This window comes from Seriola lalandi, unplaced genomic scaffold (genome assembly GCF_002814215.2).
Source record: "Seriola lalandi dorsalis isolate HSWRI2012SDOR001 ecotype SW California unplaced genomic scaffold, Sedor1 jcf7180002054862, whole genome shotgun sequence".
NCBI classification, from domain to species: Eukaryota; Metazoa; Chordata; class Actinopteri; order Carangiformes; family Carangidae; genus Seriola; species Seriola lalandi.
The window spans coordinates 31,815-53,056 of record NW_019525415.1 but is presented as its reverse complement, the minus strand read 5'-3'; the positions used below and the strand labels follow the sequence as shown (position 1 = coordinate 53,056).

Below are 21,242 nucleotides of genomic sequence, written 5' to 3'. Positions count from 1 at the left end.
TGGGCCAATATATTTCTATTCCCTTGATGATTCATTTTCCAATTATTAAACAATTTTGCTGTGGATTTTTGTTCAGTCTGTTTAGTCTTTACTGTGAAACATCTTTACTCATTATTTAGCGGAGCCAATCATCGATGTAATTGAGTGATTCATGAGCAATATTGAATCCCAATTTTTCCACCGTCTTCCTCTGCAGAATCATGAATTTGTGGACGAGCAGACGTTTCAGGCCAACTGCATGGAGATCTCTACAGTGAACAAGTCGGGGTCCCGCTCCTCCTCGCTGTCCTCGTCTCCGCACGGCCTCGGCTCGTGCTGCTCTCGACGCCACAGGAAGAAGAGCAGCTTCAGCCTGCCTAGCACAAACAACCAGGAGCTCAGCACCATACAGATAAGGGAGAGGCCGGTGGTCAACAGGTAGTCTGTCTGATTAGCCCTTTTTTCTCTCTTTACATCTCTACATCTCTGTCTCTCTGAGCACACTCACACCAAATACACATATATATGCAAACTGCTGGTCCTGCATTAAAAGATAAGATAAACTTTACTGATTAAATGGAAAAGCATTCCTGGTTTTGTAACCCGTGATTGTCTTAAAGCGCCAGTTCACCCATGTTATGGAAAATCTTTTTTTTTTTCACCAGTAGGTGTATGTACAGATAGTTTTGGTTTTATTTGCCCTTGTTTCTATCTCTGTATCTGTCTCTGAGATTTCTGCTTCCAACCCAACACAATGGTAGTGAACTGAATTTTGTTGGCGGCGCTTAAAGTAAAACTAAAAAACAACAACACGTCCTTCCACAAACAGTGTTCCCGTCACTCTGGACAATCCACAGAACTATGAATAATTTTCAGTGAAACTACTTTCTGCGCAAGCAATACCCCCTAACCTCTGAGAGAACTGTTGACAGCTTGTTCTGTGGATTATCCAGAGCAACAAGGACACTGTATCTGCAAAGAGAGGTTTCTGTTGGATGTAATTTTCGATGTTGTCAGCAGCACAAATTCTATTCACCTCCTTTGTATTGGAGCGCAGCAGAATTCTCAGAGCTGCATATATAAAATATAGGCAAGTAAAACCCTGAACTATCTGTATATCTTCAGAGCACAAAGGGCAGGTGAGAAAACATGTCATTTTATGAACTGGGTGAACTGATACCTGTTTATGTTGGTGTGAAACAGTGTGATTCCTTAGCATTGTATGAGATAATAATAATACATTTTATGTGTGAAAAGACAGAACGTACAGTACACACACAGGATGATTTTGTACATGATAGACAAAGAGAGCTGCATGTGAGACTTCCTTTACAAGTATAGTCAGTCTGGACCTTCATATACGCAGTTCCCCAATACAGTATATTCTCCATTTACTGACAAAGGCTCCAGAAGTTCTCATTAAAACTGAAATATACCTTATATGAGCAACAGGATCCAGTGTTCATTTATAAATCCCTTCTGTAGAAAGGACATGGATATTTCTTAAGATTGGCTTTTGTAGAATGTAAGGATGTATGAATGGACCCTGTGTAACACAGGCTTTGTGTAATACTTTCACAAGGTCAGGCCTCTCACCCTCTTTCATCCTGTGTTTTCTTTTACAGCCGCTCCAGCCTGAATGCCAAACTCGATGAGACTGTGCCCTTGAAATGTGACGAACCTTACATCACTCCCTCCATGGTCAGCCTGTCTGCCCCGGTGGTGACCTCATCAGACGGGGACGGCTCCACCACCACCACCGCATACTCTCAGAGCAACATTGTCCGAGTATCTGCCTTGTAGATGTCATGCCTATCTTATCAGCTAACTGGTCTCAAGAAGCACCAGATGCTGAGGAGAGGGACCACCGAGCATCAACCTGCCATAATCTAGTGGGATTATAAGATTAGCAGAGGTCGGGGTTTTTTGAAGTAGTGATCTCATCTGATGTCAAACTCTGCATGGTATTAGAATGATGTGGACGGCTGCCTTGGAATAAAAGCGACCAGCAGATCTTGCTCCATTAAGCACAGCAGAGCAAGGAAGTGTTGGGATTGCGTGGTTATCATTGTTGCCTAAACATACTGAGAAAAAATACTTTATTTTTGAATATGTAATGTAGGTGTATTTGTTGTCTTCTGATTCAAAGGAGGAAAGGCAGTTGTTTAAAGGTCACTCTTGATGACCTCTGATGACAAAGCACACATTCATTAACTGAGGGCCATATTTGTGAATATTATATGTACACATTAGAAACATTCACTTCACTCGCTACCCAGTTAAATAGATTGTTTTAAACCCCCCCCCCCCCCCCCCTCCCCCCCCCCCCCCCCCCCCTTTTTTTTTTTTTTTTTTTTAAACCCCCCCCCCCCCAATTATCTGGTTTCTAATAGTCCCCTCACTGTTGTAAATTCAGAAAACGTACATCCACAGGAATGAATAACTGTTGTGAATATTCATTAACTGACTCATTAACTGGTTGATGTCATCGCTTGATGAGTAAAATATATTACGCATCCTGACATGTTTGTGAAATGTGCAAGTGAAAGTCAAAATGACAAAATCTGTGTTAGCTTACATATTTGACATTCTGATATGGATCTATGTGAAAGCCACTGTCATCAATTAACAATTGATATTGAGAAATATACAGGGTACATATTAGTTAGGTCACAAGGTAGAAATATAAGAGGATGTTCTTTGCAACACTTGACTAATACTAACCCTAATGTGGACACATAGTATTGACCTGGAAAACCATATGAAAGAGTGTTGAGCATCAATTCCACTGAGTTCCTCTTAAATTCTAATATTCAAAAGCGAGACTTGGTAGATTTCACTGTGTTAAAGGGCCATTTTGTACATTTTTCATATTGTAAATATCTCAGTTAGAACTTTATCAGCCGCATTTGAAGTTGGCTCCTCTTATTTCTAGATTTAGTTGACAGTTGTTGGCATACTATTTCTGTCTGTTAACTGGTTGAATTAAGGATTTGCATGCTGTCATTGCAGAATTCTGTTTTATTAAAGTATGTCTCTGCTTCTTGTTGGAGGTTTATCAGTAAAAATGAGATTGATTGAAGGAAACACAATGAGGCTGGTATGTTATGATGTAAATTCTGCAACACTTTGCTTTTAATGAAATACAAATCTTGTCATGGAGTACATATATAAAGGGTAAGGAAATGAGACAAGTTAATACACATTGTGCATTTGGTGCAGTGGATAGAATAAATACTGTAGCTCTACTGAAACATCCATTAAATGACCCATGTCTTCTTTTTTTTTAATTAAACTAAGACACAGTTAGGTGGATTTCATAATGTTTTCCCTGATTACTCAAAGAGCATCACTAATAACAGGGATGGGATAATAATGAGGTGCTGCTGGAGGACATGTGAGGACCTGACCGGCCCAGTGGTGGGTCCTGGCTGCAGGGTCTCTGGAGACAGACAAGCAATTCCTCACTGATTGTTTGACACAGAACTCAGCAGCTTCCCCCCGCTGAGCTGATTGCGTTGGTCCAGGCTGCTTCTCACAGCACGCAGCGCTGCTGCTCTGCAGGGTTTAGTAACTGCTGAGAAGTCAGCCTGCATAAAATCTAAGATAACACAGCAGCATATAAAATAATAGGCCCTCTATAGCCAAATAAAAATTCACACTTTAGCGTCTGGGGTTTAATTTAGTTAATATTTGAACAATGACTAGACAAATGTTAACCATTTTAATATTCAGTTACATTGTGAATATTGAATATGGTCATTTGGTCTAGTGCCACTCAAAGGTAGACAGGAGTGGAAACATTATTATGTCTTACTGAATGTGGATTTGACCTTATTTTTTAGCCTGTAAAACTCTGTACGAAACTGAGGGTTCACTGCAGCATATATTATTGGGTCACTCAGTGAAGTGATGCAGGCAACAGACACTGACAGGATCTCCACATCCTGAATGATCTTTATCTGAAAAAAATAATAAAGAATTTAAAGTAAAGTGTTAGAGGTCATTTGATAGACTTTGTGTAAAGACTATCCACCTATAGAACAGGTTTTCATCCCTGGGTTCATAGGTCATAAGAATATATATATATATATATATATATATATATATATATATATGTATAGCATATAAATATACTATATATAAATAATTAGCTATATAATTAAATTTACATTTACATTAAATCAAACAAATATTTGTGTATAATCCATTCTGGCCCTCCCATGCTCTTGGAAATACACGTTAAAAACATGTCAAACTCAAAGTTACATCTTGTGTCAGGAGTATTTTGGGACCTTAAAGTGAGTTCAGGGGTCATAAACAGTGCAGGAGTCCTTCCTTCAATTATAAGAGTACAGATGTTCACCTACTAAAAACAAAAAGTTTGTCTTACACTTTTTCACTCACAAAATGCCATTGAATGTTGCATCCTTACCCCTACAAACACTTACCTGTGTATTTCTGTTTTTGCGAACAAAAAAATTCACCAGGATAGTTGTGATCAGTGGCAGCCAGAATAAAAGGAAGGTTACAATGATGTAGCCGGCGCGTTTGGCCATTTTACCTTCCTTCTTCTTGTTCGCTCTATCTTTAGTCGCTTTTGAAGGCATCATGCAAACAGCCCCTTCTGCCTCCACATTTTGTTTGGGAGCGTCTGTTTCAGGAGGGTTGCCTGACACTGGAGGTAATGAAGACACTTGATCCACTGTAGTAACAGCCAGTGTTTCTCCTCCATTGCTGTTCTTTGCTTGTTTTGGTTCACTCACTGAAACTGCAGTGCATTCAGGCTTTTCTAACTGTGCAGACGTGTTAACGTGCGGCCTGGTTTCTTTCATTTCAGAGGGTGCTTTGTCAACTTTCTCTTTGGACTGGCTTTCTGTGTCGAAATTGCTTGACACCTTCTGTGGCTTTGTGTTTGAGCTCTCACCGCTGCCAACAGCACCTCCATTTGATGGTTTTGCTCCAGCTCTTGTAAGACAGGGGTTGGACTGCTCCATTTTAAAAGGTTTCTCTTCAGTCTGCGCTGCAACCTGCATCGCAGGAGGGCAAGGTTGTTCTGTTTCCATGTCGGTTATCTCCACGGTATTTTTTAATTCTTTCTTACAGTCTGAACTGGAGGCACATTGTGCAGCTTTTTTCGAGGTCAGCAGAGCAATGGAGGAATCTTTCTTTGATGAGTTTGGTTCAGCTTGTGTCACCAGCTCCACCTGAGCAACATTTTTGTTCAGAGTCTGCCTTTTCTCAGAGTTTGCATTTTCCACAACTTCTTCTTTCTTCTTTTTATCCTCAGTTTTCTGCTTTTTAGAAAGTGCAAACGTACCTTTGTCAAATATTTTGCGATTGTGCGACCTCACAAGGAGAAATATTCGAGCGTAGAATCCAATGATAACACCAAAGCAAGCTGCCCACAGTGGGAACAGCATGTAGAGTCCAAAGGTGTCATATGAGGATGATGTTTCACTCTGTGATCCTTTGCATTTCATGTGCACGGGTGAGTCCTTTACAAATATGAGACAGAAAACAGACATCAGAATAGCCAAGGTCCATGTGAGAGGAATCAGCACTGTAATCCGTTTTTTTCGTTGACTGGTCTTGAAGGGTTGTGCAATAGCCTGGTATCTCTCTGCACTTATGCATGCCAGTGTTAACAGTTGGATACAGCAGCTGAAAGAGAAAGAGGCCACTTGTGCATCACAGATCGACGCTCCCACATTTCCTCTTTGATGCAAAGCCATAACAATGGTCAAGAGAATAGGACAGTCAATCACACATCGCAGAATGTCTATGATTGCGAGATTAACCACCAGCGCATTGTTCGAAGTTTGCAGTGATTTTTGGTGATAAACTGCCAGAATCACAAAAATATTTGCTGCAATTCCCACGACAGAAGTTGTCAACAGAATCAAGCTGTTTGCCACGACAAAGGTGATGTCAATGTATTTCTCCCAAATGGTGCTGTTCCCAGAGTCCCATGCAGGCAAAGGCTCGGCTCTCATCTCCAAGGTCAAAGAGTCAACATGTTTACTTCTGTATCTTCATCCTGGATAATCTGAGCAAACATACATCAAGGCAAGTGATTCTCCTCTGAATGAATGATATTAATGGGTGAAACTGCAGCTTGGACAAGTTACACCAAAAGTACCCGCCCTTTTCATTATCACTCCACAGCACCAGCGGGTCACCTGGGAGTCTTCACTGTTCACATTCATTAAAAACTGTGCTGTGTATTCACAGCAGAGACAACTGGAAAAAAAAGGATGGCTGTTAATTGAAAAGCATATACGTCACTATTGTCTCAATCCTGATGCCCATCTTTAAAAAGCAGCTCAAAGATGAGATGCAGTGGATCTGCACTAAGGTGCATAGACTATGAATATGCTTGTGAATTAAACAGCTATCCATTTCATTATATATAGTAGCCTTCCTCACAAAGGTTAAAGGCTTTGTATTAAGCATGCCAGATGGATAACTTGGGAGTTCTTGAATTGGCTCAGGAAATAAAAGGAGCCGTGCTGCTGGATTATAGCATGACATTGTGTAATCCTGTTTGGAGATAAAGTGTGAAATGCTATTTGCTTGAGATGTACAAGCCTATGGACTATGCCAAATCTGGGATTAGATCAACACAATACATTTTCCTCCTGACCATCCGACATGTTAGAGTGATTGAATGTCTCTCAAAATCAAATAGATTCAAAAACAGGAAGTTCTGGAGAAGAAAACTTGTGAAACCATTCAACAAACTTCTTGGTGCAAACAAATAAACTGTACATATTTTAGGACACCATAAACAGAGGGAACATCATAAGCAGCTTATGATGTTGTGATAAAAATGTTGAGGCAAAGGAGTAGTTGCAAATGAAAAACATTTTCTTTATTTAGAATTAGATTCCCATTTACAATATTTACATCAAGCGTGTTGAACAAGTGGGAGGGAACAGGACAAAATAAGAAATTGAACAAAAATTCACCCTGACTTTTTTTTTTAACCAATCTAAACAAGCCAAACATATCTACAAAAGGACTATTCAAAAGACTGCAGTGTGGGCACCTTAGTGGGCAGCCTGGTGTATGTGCAGAAACAGAAAACCCATTTGTGTGCATAGTGTATAGTAGAAGGCAGACCAAACTTACATACAGATTTAACAACAGCAGAGGACAGCAGTTCAACAAAGTCAGAGAGAGTGAGTCAAGAGAGAATGAACTCTCATGATGCTGACTGTATTGTCCTTGTGTTTGCTGTGGATTGGACAGCTGGATCTCAGTCTCACCAATGAGAGACTGATCTTCCTTCCTCTCTTGCTTATTCGCTAACAGGTATGATCAGCTGATCATACCTGTTAGCGAATAAGCAAGAGAGAGGGAGCAAAAATTCACATGGAACAAAATAAAAAATAATGCATGATGACTTGCAAATGACTTTGTCAGTGTTTGAAAAAAAAAAAAAGCCAGATTCTCTGACATTATTATAAAGGCATACAGTATTTTGTTATTGTGAAAGGTTCATGGTTTAATAAATGTAATAAAATCATTGCACCAAAAAGAAAAATATGAGCCAAATAATAAAAAAAAAAACATAACAATAAAATAAAGTAAATCAGTAAATAATAAACAATCAAACAAAATCATAATCCTAGTGGCTAGCATTAACTCAACAACTAAAATTTGTCTTTTCATTTCATCTTTATTCTCTGATGCACAGTAATCTTCATGCTGGTGACTCAGTGTGGGCTCAGGCGTGTGCCATGTGAGACACGATGTCCTGGGTTTGAATCAGGCCCAGAGACTATTTCATTATGTCATCTTTCCCCGAACTGTCTAATCCCCCTCTGAACTGTCTGCAAAGATTTAAAACTGCAAATAATATAAATACAGAGTTGCCAGACCACAGAGCAGGCTAACCCAGAGAAATGAAAGTCTTTCACTGCCTGAATCACTCACTCACTCACTCACTCATTGTTGAAAACAGGTGTTGCTCAAGGTGAACAAGTGCATCCAAATTTTGCCATGATTTTTCCACTGTGATTTTGTGGGAATTGCAAAACGATTTGAGCACATTACATTGCCTTTGTTGTTCCCTTCAACTGTAAAATAATTGTGCTGATCAAATCCTGCATTCACACAGGTGCTTGTATTTGAAATGACATGTATATACACGGCAGCAATATAATATTGTGTTTTGTGCTGCAGTGGAAATTGTGTGTTGGCTAAAGGCAGGATTTATTGCATAATCCCTAATAAGTAAAATTATTTGGCCTTGCTGTCACTGTTGACTGGATGATAGAGCTGGCTACTGTTGACTTTAATTCTGTGTATTTGCATAATAATGTTACATACGCAGAGGTGCTGTCCAGTATATCTTATATAAAATCAGAGCACTGGTTCCCAGAAAAAGGCCTTGTAATATAAAAAGAGTTGCAAAGTGTATTAAAGGTATGAATCAATATTTCATTATGCAACTCCCTGCAAATGTTAATCACCTATGTGATTTTCACAAAGTAGGAAGTGTTTTCTCACACTACACAAAAACAGCTCCAATGCATTTTATTTGAACAAAAGGTCAGGGGTCAAAGTCCGGGGGTCTGTGACTTGCCCAGGCTTGTTAAAAAAACAAATGAAAACATTCATTTCAGCCAGTGTTTTCTGTTCTTTCAAGATCTCCAATCTTTTTTTGGCTATTTTCCCACATGCACACACACCTGCAAACACCAATATGAAAAATGTAACAGTTTATTGATCTAAACAAATCACAGAAATAAAACCTACTACAGTACACCCTGCAATATAATGCTGTTCAATAAAACGCCAAGACAAAGTAGTCTCAAAAAGAGATTAATCAAAACAAAGGATGAACAAAATAAGCACTTATTTTCAGTGGTATTGGATTGGATTGTATTCCTGCATATACTAAGGTTTCCCTGTTGTTTGCTTCACCTTCTGAATCAGCTGTTAAGTCTCTGTGCTGATTCTGTTCTCATCTGGCTACAGTGAAGACCTCTCTGAAAGACACCAGCCTGTGGATGTGCAGGTCTGTGTCTGTGATGACGCACCAATACAACCAACTGACAACCATGGCAGCGTCTTTGGTTTTTTTTTTGCTGGAGAAAAGTCACAGAGGCAGCACCTTGCTGTGCGTGTTGACACTCCTGCTTAAGGAAGCTGGGGTCCTTCTGTTCAAGGTGCGCATGTTGATGCTGACACTGGTGGGCCCGTGGGGAATGTAGCGGCCGCATGACAGCACCTCCAGAGCGGAGTCGCGGAACTGTTAGAGATAAAAACGCATAATCATCTCATCAGGAAAACATGTGAGCGTTCATTTCAGACATTAAGACATGCAAATCTGTATATATGTTGTGTTTTTATCTTTGTCCACCCTCAGCCTTTGCATCTCAATTCCACAGTAGATACAGACTTCTGCTGCTTACCTGCTTGTTGGAAAGGAAGTAGATGATCGGATTATACACAGGGCTGGTCTTGGCAAAGTACATGGGCATGGTTGCGACCAGTGGAGGGATGTAGAGCTCTGGATCCACAACTACCACCACTGACAACGCCGTGTAGGGCAGCCAGCAGACAAAAAAAGCTATAATCATGGCCAGCACCATACTGATGGCATGATCATTCTCCTTTTGGCTGGAGCGCCCACCCTGTAGCTCCACACTCCTGTTCAGCTACGAGTGGAAAACAAATATGACCCCCATTAAAAGCTGTTTTAGTCTGTAGGTGGTAGATTGCAAACAGATGAGGATGGAGGTGGGAGTTTTAAATCTTGTTTTAATGGTGTAAACGTGTGATAAATATGCAGAAGGCATACTAAGCCCACCTTGCTCATGGATGTGAGCACTTTGCAGTAGCAGTAGATGATGACTGCAACAGGGAAAATGAAGCAGAGGAGCGTGTAGAGGACGAGATAGCTGTAGTTGCTCCATGATCTCTCCTCCCATGCCAGAGAGCAGGAGGTCTGGACTCCCTCGGGTCCGTAGGAGCTCCAGCCGAATAAAGGAGTCACAGCCCAAAACAAGCAGAAGACCCAGACAAACAGAAGCCCGATGATGCTTCTCCGCATGCTCAACTTTAAACCAGCTCTTGACTTACACACAACATTGTAGCGCTCGTAAGCAAGCAGGGTCAGAGTGCAGAGAGACACCAGGCCTGGGAGAGCAAAACAAATTGAAGAAAAAACAAATCTTAGCTCATGGTCCACTCACAGACTTTATCTGAACATTTTAACTGCATTTTAAGGTCTTTCTTAGGGAATCTAGTTCGCTTAGTTGTCATGCAGAGAATCCCAAACGTCTCCATAACAACGGAGCAAACTTCTTTCACAGAGAAGACCATGAGATGTTGTTGAAAGCTCTGGGAAAAGCAAACAATTGTACCTTGGATTACAATTTGTTTTGTTTCCAAAGTCAATATTAAATTCTAAGTCCAAATAAGCAACATAGCATTTGAAAGATGTGATATGACGAGAAAGACCAAAAATCACCAGGAGGCACAGAGCATGAATATTTTTTGTAAAGCTATAATTCATTCAGTTATAAACTGAAGGAACAATAAGGTGTCTTTTCACCCTAAACTGTGGTATCTTATGTTTCACATGGGTTTTATGACCTCCAGGCACAGAGAAAGCAACGTTCTCTTAAAGTCTCAAAGGTCATTACAAAACGAACTCCTGTCTCATCTCCACTTACCAAAATAATTGACAGCAAATCCTTGAAACACACAGGCTGCGTGTCCGATAAAGAAGGAGCCTTGGTAGTTAGTGATGGTGACGACCAGCGAGCCGCACAGGCCTATCATGAGGTCAGACACAGCGAGACTGAGGATGAAAACGTTCATAGGATGGAGGAGAGACGGATTCCTCAGCATCACGGTTATAACGAGCCCGTTGTTAAACACTGACAGGACTGTGTTGATGAACATGAGGAAAGAAAGTATACTGTAGCCCACCCGAGGGAAGATGGTGGGCGCCATCGTCCCCATCTCTTCGGGGATGTATGGATGGTGAGAGCCGGAGCTCCACGGCTTCGTGCTGTTGCTGTCCATGGTACCTAAAAGAAGTCCAGGAGGAACAAGTGTGAGGCCAGAGACTGAAGCCACAGACACTGTGCTCAGCTAAGGGCACCGCGTCATCGATCTTATCAATTCTGATCCCTGTTGAACCATTCGGCTTTTCTTATTTCCATTTCTCAGATTGGGCACCTGGTCTGATAGAGAAAGCCCCAAATGCAATATGGGAAATTGGTCCGTAACACGATTTGGAGGGATTAATCCCAACAAACCCGCTGCTGTAATGCTAATTGGAAAGTTGAAGAGTTATTAGCAGTGGATCAATTAATCCTCGAAATTAATTTTCTTGTCATGAAATATTTCTTCCTGTTGTTGGTAAAAGCACAGCACACAAGTGGACTATAAGTTGAATAAACACACACCTGCAAATTGAATCTAATCATGGTACAATTACCCAATCACCTCAAGTAGCTTCACATTAATGACACAAGCAGTGGGCTGGGAACATTGAGCCATTTCCATTTTAATAAATAGTGAAATAAAAATACACTTTATCTAGACATATTTAAAACTACAGGAACAAATAAAGAAAAGAAACCATGAGGTCTTGGTTGTGGCCACTGGTATTAAACAATTCCCTTTTTCCAAATTCATTAAAAACTAAAAAGATGCCAGCTTGTATATGAAATACATATATATATATATATATATATATATATCTCCAGCTTTCACTCACTTTCGCAAAAAAGTGACAAACACAAAACCCACAAAACTCAATGCTGCCTGGACAGATCAAACAGCAACACCCATGCAAAATGCAGCACTAATGTTCTATATTTTCCTGACAAGTATTACAATTTCTCTTCTGCTAAAATGAAACATACAGGCTGTGTTTTGTAAAAATGATTAAAACAAAAATATCTGACAATCAATGTGCAATGTGCATCACAATGTGCAGTTCAAAATTAAATGAACTAAAATGCTTGTTGGCAAAGTCTGAAAAGCTTGAATACCTTCATTTAATATTAGGCTTTTAAAAATATATACAGTACATAGCAGTAATGTGAACATGAGATTAAGGCAACAGAGTTTGTAATGTAAATGTCATGTCAGTATTTCACCAGTAGCTAGTCTTACAGTTTTACAGATGCAGAGGACAAAAAAAAAGGCAAAGATAATCTTTAAAGAGATTGTACAGTTCATACTAGAGACCTATCATAGACTTGATGTGAGACTGCCCCTTATTGTTCAAACTGTGTAAATGCATCATTTTAGCGTAATCTCGTACTACAAACCTCCCTCTCCCTCATACAAAGACACACACACACACACGCAAATCCAAAACAATCAGTGCTTTCAAGTTTCCAAATTCCAAATAAAGATTTAAAATACAAAGTATGCATTTTTCGAATTCAATAATCGAATTGCTTGTTCTGTCATGTGGCATTTGGCTTAAAAAGCACAAAATCCACTGAATTCTTTGACAGGATATACATAACTACTAGTTTAAAGCTTAATAAACATCAACAATTAACATCATTGTAACCAATTATACATAACTTAAAGTGTGGCATGCATCTTCTAAAATGCCATATCTCAAAACTTGAAAAAAAAAAAAAAGAGTTAGGTTTAAATCAGCAATGGAGATCAGTCAATCTGAACAATGCCTTGCCCCCTCTCTCTAATCGGACCCTGCTTTGGTCGTGTGGAACTGTGAGGAGACACTCAGGCCAGCAGAGCTGTGTTCAGGCCAGATGGGCGACTCGTGCTGCAGGGGAGTGCGACGGGGGAAAAAGGTGTGTTGGAAGTCGTAGTTGAGCAGGCAGCTGATGGAGGCCATGTAGATGTCAGCAAAGCGCGACAGCCGTCGTGAGAAGTAAGTGGGGTTGTGGTATGTTCGGAAAAGACTCCCAAACTGAGCGTTGAAGATGTCCTTCGTCTGTGGCCTGCCATTAAAAGACATTCATACTTTAAGCACATGGGTTAGATCAGATCTACAAGAGCTCAGTAAATGTTCAAAGTCATGAATGCCAAAGAAATTATCTGCATTACCTCATGGCTTCTCTTTCTCGGATCCACTCGTCAACAACAGCTTGAGATGCCGGGTCCCTGTGCACCTGTTTGGGAGCAGTGCACAGAAGTTAAGCATAAAGAGTTGAGCTTGGAGGCAGAAAGAAAAACAAAGAAATGCTGTACATAAGACCTGACACAAAGGTTTTTGTTAAAGTTCTTGACCTGCATCTGTTCAATAAGTCCAGTCAGTGCCTGTAACCAGGTCATCATGTGCACATACTGCTCCGTGTTCATAATCTTGATCTCTTTCCTCAGCTCAGGGATGATGGCCCCTGTTCTCCAGCCATGTTTCAGCGTTAAATCCTGCACAACAAAGTACCAGAAGACCAGTCTTCAGCTACAAAACACTGAATACAGCATTATTTGTCAATGATTAACGACTTGTTTGGCTGGAAGTCTGTGTCTACATGCAAGAAATAATTAAGCAATAAAAAAAACACAAGGGATTGCTATGGATCACACTCCAGAGTGTCAGGCTTACGGTACTTACATACAGTCAAAGAACTATTGCGTACTCAGTTGCTTTACACAGTGCTCACAACCCAACATACAGTCAACGTAGTTGCACAGATGAGAGTGAAGAAAATAGACTTCAAGCCTCAATCTGTTAGGTGGCAAACAGCAAGTTAAAACCAAAGTGTGTCTGTTCTATAGGACAAAACTGAAATGGATCAAAGTAACGACAACATCCTTTTCTGTTTCGCGTTTTTAGATTCTTTTATCAAAGTGTATAAAGAAAAAATAAAATATCGCTCCATCCCTCCCTCCCATGTGACGCGTTTGCTTCTGCTCTTTGTCCACTTACAGTAATGACCTCGTCCTACAGCCTGTGAGGCTGCCTGTTAGCTGTGGTTATAATAAACCACACACGCCATGTTCCATCTCTTTAAATAAGCAAAATGGAGATATTTGATATGTAGCAAGATGTAAACTGTTTTCATTATCACCATTTACAGCGGTTGTTACAATTCACTGTGCTGCAATGAGAAAAAAAGATGCTAGTTTGTTTGTTTAGTGCAAATGAGGGGCAACTGTCGGCAAGTTGCTAGGTTACAGGTATAAAAAAGGTAAATCAGGTGCAGTGATAGTCACTACTGTGGATGTGGTAGATGTAATATATCAGGAGGAGCTGACACTCATTAAAATGTCTGTCAGCCAATGCAGAGCGGCAGTAACTGGTTTAAATACATGCTCAACCCAGTTATTTTAGTATCATTATTCTATTTCCTGCAGATTCAGTGTGTAAAGATGAACTCTGTCTTAAAGCAAGCAATAAATAAAGCAGGGCTCCCCTCTGTGTTCTTAATATCACAATCTTTCGTACCACACTGTTTTGTGTAGCTGTTATTAGCCCTTTGTTGAACATATGTCTGGGTACTGCTTACTGCCAAGTCGCTGTAGATGTGATCACCAAAGTAGAGCACTTTGGATCCTCTCCAGCCTGTGAGTCTCAGGAACTCATAAAGGTTTCCCTACAGTGAAAAAAAATTCATTAACCATGTGTTTCATCAAGGTGTGTGCTGGTGTGATTTCTCAGAAATGTTTAACTGGCATGACATGATCATTTCCTGTCACCACACCTGTTTGTAGATCTGCCCCTTTTCCAACTTGTGAATCCTGTCCCACAGCAACGCACCTTTGTCAGTCACTCGCCTGAAGGGTCTAGGAAAAAATACACAATCCCTTATAGTATCCACAAACTCCAAATCACACATACACGTATGCACATTCTGTGTACAAATAGTGCACAAGGTCTATTGGTGACCGCAAGTCCGTGTGGTCCAGGGGGACCCCTAGTGGAATGCAAAAAGCATAGCATGGACATGGTATGAGCTGCGGACACAACAACACACTTACTTTCTCCTGTCATTGAAGAAACCAGGTTTGTCGGCCTGAACAATAACAACATCAAACAGGTCCCTCCAGTCCTTCCCTACAATGTAGCTCATTCCTCGGTCCCTGAGGAAAACAAAGATTCAAGCTGTTACTTTGTCAGCAACATCTTAAAGCTCATCATGAGGGTACAATTACAAACACTTGAGCTCACAGTGTTTACAGCACACAGTGATAATGATGCAACCACCAGCAATAATATGTCCATTTTTTTACTGTTAGTGTGATGTTAAACAAAAATCAATGAAACTGCCCTGGTATTTTAAATCTGGCTTTGGCATGTTTTGTTGCTGTACTGACTGAATGTAACAAACTATGAAATCAAGGACTTGAGTTTCCTGTCTTTGGGTACTGGGGGGCCTTTCAAGATTGCATAGATATAGCTGGTCATGTTGTGCAAAAGAGAATCACAGGCAATGACTTACAACGAATAACAAATGCGTGCAAACAGAAAGCCCTTTGATGTGTGCATATTTCTGCCCATCCATAAAAGTTGGGGGCATTATGCAGAAGCGCTGATTAAATATTTGTACACCAGTACATGGCGTTTTTAATTAACCATACCGGCAAACACTTGCACTCCGTTTGCGCACACTTACACAAAGTCAAAGGGACTATTGGTAATGAGGAACATCTTTTTTCCATGCTCTGACAGCTTCTTCAGTACAGCATGGCTTTGCTCACCATAGCAAACATATTTCTCTGGGAAATGAGAGAACAGAGAGAGGCAGGGAAAAAGAGGAAGAGGGAAGGGGTGGGGTGGGGTGGGTGGTATTGATATAATTTGAGCAAACAAAACTCCGCTTTTTGTTTATACATCACAGCCTCATTATTTCCAAATCAATTTTTTACGTCTTGGCAACAACTCAGATGTGGCCGTATAATTTCTTTTACATCAGTTCAAACAGAGTAATATAAATCAAAGAGCATTACCAATATCTGCCTCCACAGCTCGGTACATAATGCCCTTGACGTGAACATCTCTAATGGCTTCCTGTGAAGATGAAAAAGTAAACAGCCCTCAGTCAGGAAGTCTTGACTTCAGTGACACAATGTTAGCAGTCAGATCTCGTAGCAACACTTTGTTCTGTATATAAATGAATGATTGGAAGCACAAAGAAAGTGCATCTTTGAATACAAATTAAACCTGAAGAAAGCAGACCCTGGAGTTTAGTTACTTTGGTGACACAGAGAAAAACTTTCCGGCACATTTTCAACAGTGTATCTTGTGCTTGTGAATCGGTTAATGGTAAATCAAGCTGGGCATTTAAGGGCAAACTTAAAGGAAGTGTGTCATATACAAAGACTGTTTGAGGTTCAAGGAAAATAAGTTAAAAAAGAATACAGTAAAAATAAAAGGGTTAATACTGAATATTGAATCAGGCTTGGCAAGAAAAAGGAAAATAAGGAGGGTGTCCTTGAAAAGATGTAAGAGGCACTCGTGGAACAGAGTGTATGTGAGGGCTTTTAATGACAGCAATCTGTCAAAAACGCTTCAGTGTCACACAGAAGAGTCAGGACCAGCGTGACAGCTGCCCTCGAAGGGAGAACACAGCGCTGATTTCTCGCCCCTCTCCCTCTGAAGTAGCAGAGCCACCAGAGAGCAGACACAGATGGCTGGAGGCGGGCTTGCTCGACTAAAATTAGACGCCAGTTTTCAGAGCTAAAATTAAGACGGTATTGAATGGCTGGAGTATCAAGGCACACAGCAAACATGTAAATACATTAACATTCATGCAGATGTGGCTGGATTTTATGTATTTACACACATACAGGCCTCAACCAGGGGTGAAGGAGAGTAATGCTCAGTCAATTTGTCACAATTTCCCTAAACAATAATGAACCAAGGGAGTATGATAAGAAGAGAGTTCACCTTTACGTCTTTGTAGAGATGGACTGGCTCATAGTCGATATTATGCCTCATGAAGAAGTCATTGACACAGGACAGCAGGGTCATCTCAGGCAGGGAGAATATATCCATGAACTGTTTCATGGTGTGGCCATGTGAGCTCTGCCGGACAGTGACAAACATAATTATATTCTGTTGTTTATACCTATATCTGTGAACCTGTGTTAGTACAGACAGGTGTTGAAGTGTTCTTCACCTTGCCATAGAAGTCGCTCATGATCTCTAGAGGTACGTGACAACCTTCATACATCGCAATGACTTCCTCATCAGGAACTGGATGAAGACCCCTTTAGGAGAAACATGAAATATTACAAGTGACACATACTTATATATATATGTGTATATATATTATTATTATTATTATATATATACATATATAACATTTTTAGCTGTCTACATCTGAAAAACTGTGTTATACTCAGATAGTGTTGTATAAATTTACACTTGACCCTCTACCCTGGTGTAATACATTGGACAGATACCTGTATACAGTTCCCAACTGGATGTAGTGGAAAGCATCTATCTTCATCAGCAGCGCCTGTTGCAAATCGTTGAATTTTTTCACAAAAATGGTCCTCACACTAAGCTTACAGTTCAACATGTGCAAAATATTTTTAAACCAAATGTGTCAGTGTTTTCAAGTTAGATGAGAAAAGACCTCACTTTTTGAACATCATAGTGAAGTCCTCTTACAGCAAAATTTGGAATATACTCATACTTCCGCAGATCCTCTGGATACTAATGAACATTAAAAAAGCAGAGGTTAATATGAGCTTTTCAATGACAAAATAACAGATAAAGGAAAATATATGGTTATATATTGTCCTTCTGTCTGCACCTGGAACAACAATGTGGTGACCGGTTAGTGACAGGTTTGAAAGAGTCACACACCCTGTGGTTAGTGATGAGGATGTCCCGGGCTATGTTGAAGATGAGGGTGTGGAGGTGGCTGGAGTAGAACGCCAGGGTGTAGTCATAGTCGAAGCCGTAGATCTCTATGTCTCGCAGGCTCATCTCGTTGTTGGCAAAAATGGTGTCAGGGTTGACCGAGTTGGTGGATATGACTGGGATCAGATCTGAGAAGAGAGACACACTGTAAGTTATTCTGCAGTTTGTTTCCATTTGGGAATATTATGTTTTTATGACACGAAAGTCATGTCTTAGGACTGAAGCACATCTGATAACCACGTTTCTGTTCCACTTCTGTTTCTTAATTCTGCCGGCCTGTTTTCTCTTCTTAAGTTTCTGCTGGCACTTTCACAATCCTTTGTCCATAAACATTTGCACTGACCCAAGCAAATATTAGAGGTACATTTTTGTGCACATGAATTACTATTAAATTAGAATTTCATATTACTAATTGCTCATTTCTACCATGAAATTATAAGTTTAAGTGTACAATTAGTGCCCCAAAATGTGCGTATTATGTCGGCTGCTAGTTTAAGGTACTGGCACCTTTTTAATTCCCATTCAAGCACCCATTCAGGAGGGGACAAAATAATAGGAACACCATAGCAAATAATTAAATGCATTACAAAATCACCACAAAGTTGAATTGACCCTTACCTGACACATTCTCAAACAAATCCTGGACAGTATACATGTCACAGTGTATTATTACATTATACTTGACAAGATTTCATGTTGTTGTGTTCACCGTAAATGCAAAATACTGTTCATATTTGGGTACGACCAAGTTAAAACAGTGGATATGGTTTTGAAATTGTGTTTAGAGTTTGGACAAAATAACAGAAACACCTCACTACTACAACAACATCACCACCTACAAAAACATCTATAGATTTGAATTAACTAAAAATCAACATTTACATGTTATAAGCAGCCTTAACTGCATGGCTGCTGCATTGAATTGCATTATATTTTACAGGTGTTGATGTTGTTTTGTCCATAACATTAATGTGTGAAACAAAGTATCCTAGCCTATAGCTACAGGGTGCTATTTCCATGAATTTTGCAGGCGGGGCTGCTAATGTGAGGCTGTTAGAATAGTGGATGCGTTTAGGAAACATTAGTCATAACAGGGTTGTAAGGCAACAAGAGTTTTGTATTTACCGCAATGCTGTATCTTAATAAATGAATGGCGCCTCTGTAGTTTTATCAGAGTTCATACCTTCTGTCTGCCTTTTGGTCTCATTGTAAACAGACCACAGCCTCTCTGTCATGTCCTGACCGTCTGAAGAGCTGCTACAAACAGATGCTGCGTAGCTTTTGACTCTGGGCTGCTGTGACAGTAGTTGACCGACTCCATGGTGTACCGCACCGAAATTCCGTTTCCACAAGCAAGACCTGAATGGCCGGTGGTGTAAACCCTGTAAGACTTTACAGAAAACAGCCGCCTTCAGCAGACAGTCCTTGTGTTTCAGGAGAGACGGCAGGGGCAATGACAAGGGCGCCATGGCTCTGTTCTTTGGGTGACGGCCCGGGTGTATGTCGCAGCGGACTCCCGGACGAGTGCATGCGGCTGACAGACTCCTCTGTAAATACCGAAAGTGTCTCTGGATGGTTGCTCTCTTACGTCACATCCGTGTTTGGCCCGCCAGCGAATCAGAAGCTGGTAAGAGTTCAGTCTCTTCCTACTGTTCATTAAACAGCTGAGACATTTACCAGATACATGCATTAAATATACATAATCCAGAAAACGATCCATTATTACACAGACCCGTTGTAATGTGCAGGTCAGTAGCTGAGCCGCATTAACCTCCCTGTACATGGCAGTTTCATTATTTCTCCCCACACCCGGAGACCCACCAGTAGGACTACTCTACGGCTGAAATGGTTAGCTGAGTGATCGACTGACAAAACAAAAACATATTGCCATTAATTCTTACTTGTTTAAACCATTTAAAAACAAAAAAATATAAAAATCCACTGTTATTGACAGTGTTTTGACAGTTGCACGGGGAAAACAATTTGAATATGTACATTTGCTCTTCAGAGAACATTGATGAGTATATATAACTATTTTCTGACATTTTAATCACAGAACAATCAATCAATTATTACAGGAAAAAACTGTCAGATATGTTGTTAAAGAAGATAATTGTTGGTTGCAGCCCTACAGTTCTCACTGTGTATTTCTGTGTGTTTTGTCACTTGACAAACATAAAAAGTGGAAGGAATTTGTCAAAATACAACTTTACAGCAAATGAGGCCAAAATAGATGAAAACAATGAAGATCTAACTGAACTTTTACACATGGCCCCTCTACAAATATAGTTATAGCTGATATTGTACTTCACTGGTGCAAATTTCTAACAAATTTACGATTAATCAAATGATGTAGATCTAAATTAAATGAACTAAAACTTGGACTTTGGGCCCCTTGGGTGCCTGGGCCAACTGGACAGTTCCCTTCTCTCTCTTCTCTTTGTTGGTCATCCAGCCTTGGCCAGAGGAGTTTATTCTGTCAATAGTATTAAAAGGATCCTCTTGGACATAATGGCAATGACAGAAGCCAAAACATAGATCAAATATTCCTGATGACAAAAGTAAAAATAATCATGGCAAGTTATGACTATTGTGTACAGCATTATTCTGACTTCTCACTTTTGTCATGGTAAACCAAAATTTATGATACACACACCCCACCCTTTCACACCTATAACTGTAACTATAACTGCAATTTGACACTTGTAGCCTGATCCCACACAGTCGGATACACACCATTCAGGCAGGCTTAGCAAACAGCACAATAATGTGCACATTTGTATGTTAATGTTATGCACTATTTATCCATCCAGTGGTGATTCCATTATGGCACAATCTCGGGCGTGTGTTGCGAGTAAAAATATGTGTTTGAAATCATCTGCATTTTCATCTGACTAACTGAACAGTGCCACCCGATGGAGTAAAGATCAGAGGTGTACATAACATGTGCTCATTCAGTGCGTACCTCCAAAGTAGGAGATATATGACTACAGGGAATCCACACCTTTATCGGAAAGATAATGCAGATAGCCGAAATAGCCATGTGTACGGACAAAACACATACACGGATATAATGCTCCAGTTTGTGTTAACGGGGCCATAACCAAAAATCGTGTCTGTATCTACGTTGTCGTCAGGCTTCAATGTGTCACTTCTCTGTGACATTGCATAAGAAAATCAAAGTTTAAGCAACGTGTAGACAGAGATTTTTTTCTTTTTTCTTTTTTTTTACTAGAGGTAAATTTTCGGAAGTGATGTGCTGATCATTCATTCTTGGCCAATGGTGTCCAGCCACGATTTTCGGGTATTGACTTATGTTGAAGAATCTGATTGGACGACATGTGCGGTGGGCTCGGCTGTGATTGGTCTAAGGTTGTGCGTGGTGCGCAGCCATTGGCTGGTTGTCACGGGTTTAAGAGAGTGGGCACTT

At 40.3% G+C, this 21,242-nt stretch overlaps 3 protein-coding genes across 4 annotated transcripts in view; 1 reads left to right on the top strand and 2 right to left on the bottom strand.

The window, feature by feature from the left end:
* The window catches only part of LOC111670880 (A-type voltage-gated potassium channel KCND2-like), a 31,702-nt gene extending 29,412 nt beyond the window's left edge, over positions 1-2,290 (top strand). For both annotated transcript variants that reach the window (XM_023427811.2, XM_023427813.2), the window contains 2 exons: positions 197-417; positions 1,605-2,290. In XM_023427811.2, coding sequence (XP_023283579.1) covers positions 197-417; positions 1,605-1,782 — 399 coding nt within the window. In that variant the 3' untranslated portion in view covers positions 1,783-2,290. The remainder of the gene's footprint in view (positions 1-196; positions 418-1,604) is intronic.
* Positions 2,291-9,088: 6,798 nt separating this feature from the next.
* parietopsin lies at positions 9,089-11,025 on the bottom strand. Its single transcript, XM_023427785.1, has 4 exons — positions 10,671-11,025; positions 9,803-10,131; positions 9,405-9,650; positions 9,089-9,241 (listed from the first exon to the last, which is right to left on the bottom strand). Exons 1-4 carry the CDS (start codon positions 11,023-11,025, stop codon positions 9,089-9,091), a joined length of 1,083 nt encoding a protein of 360 aa, XP_023283553.1.
* A 467-nt stretch (positions 11,026-11,492) lies between these two features.
* nt5dc3 (5'-nucleotidase domain containing 3) lies at positions 11,493-19,363 on the bottom strand. The gene is made up of 14 exons (XM_023427801.2): positions 18,996-19,363; positions 17,756-17,940; positions 17,528-17,602; positions 17,347-17,402; positions 17,061-17,151; positions 16,829-16,966; positions 15,889-15,949; positions 15,555-15,657; positions 14,920-15,021; positions 14,643-14,724; positions 14,448-14,534; positions 13,225-13,365; positions 13,042-13,106; positions 11,493-12,935 (listed from the first exon to the last, which is right to left on the bottom strand). The coding sequence occupies exons 1-14, from the start codon at positions 19,279-19,281 to the stop codon at positions 12,671-12,673; spliced, it is 1,737 nt and encodes a 578-aa protein (XP_023283569.1). The 5' UTR covers positions 19,282-19,363; the 3' UTR covers positions 11,493-12,670.
* Positions 19,364-21,242: the final 1,879 nt, after the last annotated feature.

What these genes read in the sequence shown, in the direction of transcription:
- nt5dc3 (XM_023427801.2), bottom strand. Translation starts at nt 19,281, where the DNA reads ATGGCGCCCTTGTCATTGCCCCTGCCGTCTCTCCTGAAACACAAGGAC. An exon ending in TTCTTCAATGACAGGAGAAA is followed by an intron (nt 14,725 to 14,919) that starts GTAAGTGTGTTG and finishes ATTTTTTCCTAG; the next exon opens with ACCCTTCAGGCGAGTGACTG. An exon ending in ACATCTACAGCGACTTGGCA is followed by an intron (nt 13,366 to 14,447) that starts GTAAGCAGTACC and finishes TTTGTTGTGCAG; the next exon opens with GATTTAACGCTGAAACATGG.
- parietopsin (XM_023427785.1), bottom strand. Translation starts at nt 11,025, where the DNA reads ATGGACAGCAACAGCACGAAGCCGTGGAGCTCCGGCTCTCACCATCCA. An exon ending in ATTTGCTGTCAATTATTTTG is followed by an intron (nt 10,132 to 10,670) that starts GTAAGTGGAGAT and finishes TTGCTCTCCCAG; the next exon opens with GCCTGGTGTCTCTCTGCACT. An exon ending in ACTTCCTTTCCAACAAGCAG is followed by an intron (nt 9,242 to 9,404) that starts GTAAGCAGCAGA and finishes TATCTCTAACAG; the next exon opens with TTCCGCGACTCCGCTCTGGA.